The 6379-nt window shown below is 46.3% G+C and overlaps 1 protein-coding gene across 4 annotated transcripts in view; it reads left to right on the top strand.

Annotated features, from left to right (window-relative positions):
- The window catches only part of Dyrk4 (dual specificity tyrosine phosphorylation regulated kinase 4), a 41838-nt gene extending 37387 nt beyond the window's left edge, over positions 1-4451 (top strand). For 2 of the 4 annotated variants that reach the window (XM_021164972.1, XM_021164970.1), the window contains 2 exons: positions 3190-3368; positions 4097-4381. In XM_021164972.1, coding sequence (XP_021020631.1) covers positions 3190-3368; positions 4097-4329 — 412 coding nt within the window. In that variant the 3' untranslated portion in view covers positions 4330-4381. Of the gene's footprint in view, positions 1-3189; positions 3369-4096 lie in introns of all 4 variants that reach the window. The other 2 variants (XM_021164973.1, XM_021164971.1) reach the window with 2 other exon arrangements.
- The last annotated feature ends 1928 nt before the right edge of the window (positions 4452-6379 follow it).

The following is a 6379-nucleotide window of genomic DNA, read 5'->3' as shown; positions in this document are numbered from 1 at the left end:
ATGCACCAGAAGAGGGTGTCAGATCTCATTACAGGTGGTTGTGAGCCACCATGTGGTTGCTGGGATTTGAACTCAGGACCTTCGGAAGAGCAGTCGGTGCTCTTAACCACTGAGCCATCTCTCCAGCCCTGTTTGTGGGTTTCTTAACTTTTAAGTACCATGCTTTCCTGTGTGTTTGCTGGTAAGAGTCAAGGCTGGGAGGTGGGTGTAAGAGCCCATCAGGACACTGTCTTCACTGTCATGAAGAGCTTTCAAGTATTCAAGTCATTTCGTGTACGTGTACGTGTGCGTGTGCGTGTGTGTGTGTAAAGATTGTTACCTTCTTAATCTCAAGTTGTCCAACTTAAGGTCCTAATGTCTAATACTTCATGAACTATACAGCCAGCTCTTCAGTGGGCTTAATGTACTGTGTGCAAAGCTATGCAATACACATGGGCACCAGGACACTTTTGTTTAGTCCCTCAATTTAGTGTTCAGACCTTCACATACTGGGCAGTTAGGGGTAAGGGAGCCATAGACTATTGTGCACAGCTGTTTACAATTGGCATGAATGCTTAGAATCTGAGGAGTAAAGTTCTGTATTTCAGTCACATCCTCATGAACATGGAGTGGCCATGATGCCTGTACCCCTGTTTTTGTTCTATCGTGTTTGGGAAAGCATGGCTGTGGCTGCTGTTTCCAGGGACTTTGCCAGCCTGTGTCTGCTGAGTCTAAGCAGATTGGCCATGTGCTCTTTAAAGAGCCATTGTTTCTCTTTGGGCCTGTTTCCTTTGCTCTAAAGTGAGGTGTTACTAAGGCGCCTTCAGTTCCACTGGTCCTACAACTGTTTAGTGTTTTCAGAAGAGTGTGCCGTTCTAATCTCTCACTCTCCTGGAGGGGGGCACAGAATGATGTCAGCAAAGCACTGTTGAATTCACACATTCTCCAACTCAGCCGCAGCCCAGAGGGTGATCAGAAGAATCTGCTCAGCTGACTTCAGGTGGAGTCACCCCAGACTCTTGCTGAGACTACAGAATGAATGTCTCTTAAAAATGACAGAAACCGGGCTGGAGAGATGGCTCAGCGGGTAGGAGCACTGACTGCCCAGTTCAAATCCCAGCAACCACATGGTGGCTCACAACCATCTTTAATAAGATCTGATGCCCTCTTCTAGTGTGTCTGAAGACAGCTACAGTGTACTTAGATATAAAAATAAATAAATCTTTAAAAAAAATGATAGAAGCCAACACTGACACTGGGTTTGGGGTAGGGGCTACCTGGAACCCCATTCATTCAGAACACAGTTCAGTAGCAACTCAGGTTTTCATTCATGGATGCATTGCAAAGGATCAACTGCCTTCAACTCATACAATGCAGTTATGTTGACAGGGCCTGTTACCCAACCTGAAATCTCTAAGCAGCACAGCTTTGGAATGACAGACTAGAGGTGGCTTCGGAGCCAGAGCCCACAGGGTTAGATACAACACATCAAGCCCTGCATCTGTCTTAAAGGCTAACTGCAGAAGTTCGGGAGAGGAAAGACATAGTTCCACAGCAGTCGGTGTGATAACTGAGTGTGAGTGTGAGTGTGTGAGTGTGTGTGTGTGTGTGTGTGTGTGAGAGTGTGTGTGAGTGTGAGTGTGTGTGTGAGTGTGTGTGTGTGAGTGTGAGTGTGTGTGTGTGTGTGGTAGTTGATGACTTTGATGAGTCTAGACGATTCTTACTGCCTTCCTGTAGTTGGAAGCTCTTCCTAGCATGATGGACAAGAAATGGGAGTGCCCACCATGAAAGGTGACCAGATGACAGAACTATAGATGCCAGCAAACAGTGGAGATCACCAAGGTTTGGTGGTTTCCAAAGAGCATGCCTTTCTCGTTCATTTGGAGAAAGATACTTTCGGGTTTTCGGATAGTTGAAATGAGTAGGACCTAAAAGAAGGGTCAGTTTTATCCCATATAATGCTAATGGGTAGAATTTAGGCCTGGGTGAGAGTTACTGGGAAATGAGCCATCCTTGGATTACTGACATGGGACATAAGAACCCTTTGACGATCAGAGGTTTTCAGCAGAGAGATGGCATAATATGTCTATAAACTCAGCTCTGGGAGAAAGAAGCAGGACAATTTCAACATTGAGTTCAGCCCGGGCAAAGTGAAATTGAAAAGGTCTTAAGGTATAACTCAGTGGTAGCTTCCTGACAGTCCTTGAGGCCCTGGGTTTGACATCCAGTATCAGGAAGGACAATCAACAGACAGAAAATGTCACACTTGTAACCTGTGCTAGTGCCTAGTTCCTGAACTTACTTTAGGATATAGAATGACTTATGTTGGACGTTCTATAAGATGTGTTTTGTTACTGTATTAGAAATTTCCTTGACTTACAACCCTTAGGGTTTTTTGTTTGGTTTTGCTTTGTTTTTGTTGGATACAGGATTTCACATAGCACAGGCTAGCCTCAAATTCACTACATTCTTGAGGCCTTAAACTCCTGATTCCCTTGCCTCCAGAGCGCGCAAGAGCTGAATTAGGCATTGCCATCACACCATGCTCCCTTATGAACTGCATTTTCTATCATTTTCTTCCCCTTACCTTTAGAGGCCCAGATCCCACAGTTTGAGAACTAAAAGCATGCATGGGTTTTTTTTTTTTTTAAGAATGATTTATGTATTTTATGTATGTAAGTACACTGTCACTGTCTTCAGACACACCACAAGAAGGCATTAGATCCTATTACAAATAGTCGTGAGCCACCATGTGGTTGCTGGGAATTGAACTCGGGATCTCTGGAAGGGCAGCCGGTGCTCTTAACCGCTGAGTCATCTCTCCAGCCCTGCAGCTTGCTCTGTCTATCTTCTAAACTTTCTAAATCCTAAATGTCATTAGCTAAGACTCTTGAAAGTACCATGTCTTTGCTTGTGTGTGAGTTACATTCCCGGCCCTAAACAAGATTTCTTGTAAGAGAATTTCTAGGGATCCTAGACAGTTTGGTATTGATATAGTGCCTGGTTCACTATGCAACTTTTTTTTTTAAAAGAAAAACATTAACAGTTGTTTGCAGTCACTTTACAGTTATGTCTTCATCTCTGTTCTTTGCTGTCTTTGAGATACAATACACCCAAAATGAAAAGCATCTTGATTTGGTTTAAAAGGTGTTTTTCTAAGAAAAGGGAAAGTCAACAGTAACCAGTGTGTTGGGTTGTCTTGGTGTCCAGGTGGGAGCCTTCTCTGCGCATGACCCCTGAGCAGGCCCTCAAGCATGCCTGGATTCACGAGCCAAGGAAATTCAAACCACGGCCCAAGCCACAGATATTAAGGAAGCCTGGGGCCAGTATTTCCTCTGAGATAAGCACAGAAAAGGCTGAAGAGCAACAGGCCAGCAAAGGCAAAAAAGGTAGTCTATGGAGCCAGCTTGGATGAATGAGCTCCGGTGTGTGTGCAGGACGGGGTAACTCAGCCCTGACGACACCACCTTGAGCTCACCATTGTTTTTTTTTTTTTGTTTCCTCTTTCAGGAGACTTGGTTTTAGCTAGATTCCTCCTCTTGGCCTCTTGCCATTAGGATTTTCCATTTGTACCTTTTATGTTCCTAAAAAACAAAAAGATTTTACTATTTGTGCATGGGTGTGCCTGCAGAGCCCAGGAGAGGGCGTCTTCTGATGCTCCGGAACTGGAGTTAGAGCGGTTGTAAACTTGTGTGTGGGTGTGGGAGTGGAGCTCCTGTCCTCTTAACAGGGTGACCTCTTACTCTCTGAGCCGCCCCTCCAGCCTCCTTTACACGATTGTAATGACACAGAATGGCAGGAGGCAACTTTCCATTGCACTCTGGTCTAGTAAATACAGTTCAATAGGCTCAAGTGAAGTGGGATTAAACTCTGCTTCTACATCCCCGGGTGTGGCTTTTAGGCAATTTGATCATCTGAAACACCCAACGACATTGGGAGCAGTGCTTATTCTGTGGGGTTTAGGAATGCATCAAATGGGTTAGTGATTACAAAGTGCTTAAAACAATGCTGGTCACCGACTGTTCAATCTCCCCCAGGCAATGTGGAGCCTAATGGCAGGGTGAGAACACAGTGGCTAGCATTTGAAGGGTTACTCCTTGTCCCTTCCTTCCTTCAGCAGATGAGGCTACCAAAGAAACTACAGACAAATTGAAAGACGAAGCCGAGAAGCACCTTGAGAATTCGGGCAAACAGCAGAGCTCTGTGGAGCACACAGCAGACACCATCCAGCTGCCTCAGCTAACTGAAGCTTCTGGAAAGCCAGAGACTGTTACTGGGTCAGAGATGTCCGCAGACCAGCAGAGCACCTCCTCCCCCAAGAGCACAAACATCTTACCACCCATCGTGTGACCCTAGTGGCGGGCGGGCATGTCCCGCTCCCTTCAGCCACCAATTTGTATTAGAGAAGGCACTTTGATTGTACAATACTTCACATTGCTTTTTTAATGCATAAAGGTTTGTAAGAAAAATCAGACTCTGCCCCCATGGTGAGTTAGCATGATTTCTCCAGAGGAGGTTGGCGGGGCTGGGGGAGTGGTCTTTACCCAAGCTCACCTTTTTAGGGTGTGTTTGTGTGTATGTAGGGGTGTGTGTTGTGCTGAATGCTACAGCCTCATTAATGGAATTCTAAATAAAACCAGATCTTTTCTTGTTCGTGGCGGTCAATCTACGTCAATCAGGATTCTATTTTGCTTTGATTGTGTACAGTTTACCTCTGTGTATATCAGCTTATACACATATACTGGGAATACGGCTTCAGACCTTCTGTGGGTTTTAGGAAAGGTATGTGCGAAGGTGCACGCAGAGGCTAGAAGATAACCACAGGTGTCATTCTTGTTGTCCTCCTGGTTTCCTGGGACAATCTCTCACTGGCCTGACACTTGCCACTCGAGTAGGTTGGACTGGATGGCCACTGGGCAGGGCTCTATTTCTGCTGCCCTGGTGCTGGGATTACAAGTGTGCCCCATCATGCCAGGCTTTTTTTTTTTAATCAGAGTATGAGTGTGGGTGTGGATGTGTGCATGTGCATGCACACACGTGTGTAAACCTGCCATGTTGCACAGGTACCTAAGGAGGCCAGGAGAAGGGAGAGCATCAGATCCCCTTAGCTGGAGTCACAGGGGTTGTGAACTGCTTGCTGTGGGTGCTGGGAACTGAACTGGTCCTCCTGAACGCTATCAAATACTCTCCACAGCTGAGCCATCTCTGTAGCTCCATGTCTGGTCTCCTCCCTTGGTCCTGGAGAACTCAGGTCCTCATACTATGTGGCAAACATTTCACCAGCTGATCTGTGCTCTTGGCCTGGGATTCTTGTTTGAAAATGGCAGTTGACGTCATTCCACTTGATTGGTTTGTACCATGGGGGTTGGGGGGCAGCTCAGATTTTCTCTGTTCATCTCGGGCCTGTCCCCCTTCCCCAGCCAGCTTGTGCTGATGACAGGCTCAGCCTGGAAGGTGAGGGGATTACTCACAACCAGTCATGGTGCGGGGATACCTCTCAGTTGCTAAGATGCTTGCTGTATAAGCAGGAGGGCTTGAGTGAGGCCCCTAGCACCGAAGTGAAAGGCTGGGTGCAACAGTGTTTCAACTGGCCAGGACTCAGCTTTGGGTGAGGTCGGCTATTTTAGACACCACTTAGCAAGAAGAAACATCACCTGCCTCCTCTAAAATGAATCAATAAATAAATGTAAAAAAAAAAAAAAATCTGCACTAGCAAGGTGGTTGCTGCCAACCTGACGAATGGTTCTGGCATTCTTCCTTGCCAGGGAAGGAGAGAACTGACTCCCACAGGTTGGTCTCTGAGCTCCACACCTGGGCTGTCGTAGACATGCCTTGCCCACCAATCAATACATAATTAAATGTAGTTTAGATTGAACTAGATGTAATCCTCCTGCCTCCACTGCCCAAGTGTGAAAATTGTGAGCCTGCACCCACACACAGCGCTGAGAACTCAACTGTAGAACCAATTTTTTCTTTTTTCTTTTTTTTTTTTTTTGCCACTGGGATGAAACTAGGATCTCACTGGCTCCATCTGCCACACCAACCACCCCGAGGCTGCTTCAACTAAACCTTGAACTGTGGTACAGTTGGCTGTGGCAGGGGTTGTGCAGCTTGGGCAGATGGGACACTGGGTCACACCACAACACGAGTAAATGATGCTGACTGGCTGTGAAAAACTGTTTCAAGCCGGGTGTGGTGGCGCACGCCTTTAATCCCAGCACTCGGGAGGCAGAGGCAGGCGGATTTCTGAGTTCGAGGCCAGCCTGGTCTACAGAGTGAGTTCCAGGACAGCCAGGGCTATACAGAGAAACCCTGTCTCGAAAAACCAAAAAAAAAAAACAAAAAACAAAAACAAACAAACAAAAAAAAAACTGTTTCACGGTTGTTGTGGCTCTAAAGG

Source organism: Mus caroli, chromosome 6 (assembly GCF_900094665.2).
Source record: "Mus caroli chromosome 6, CAROLI_EIJ_v1.1, whole genome shotgun sequence".
Lineage (NCBI taxonomy): Eukaryota > Metazoa > Chordata > Mammalia > Rodentia > Muridae > Mus > Mus caroli.
Note: the sequence above shows the minus strand (reverse complement) of the source record. Positions and strands in the feature narration are given on the sequence as shown.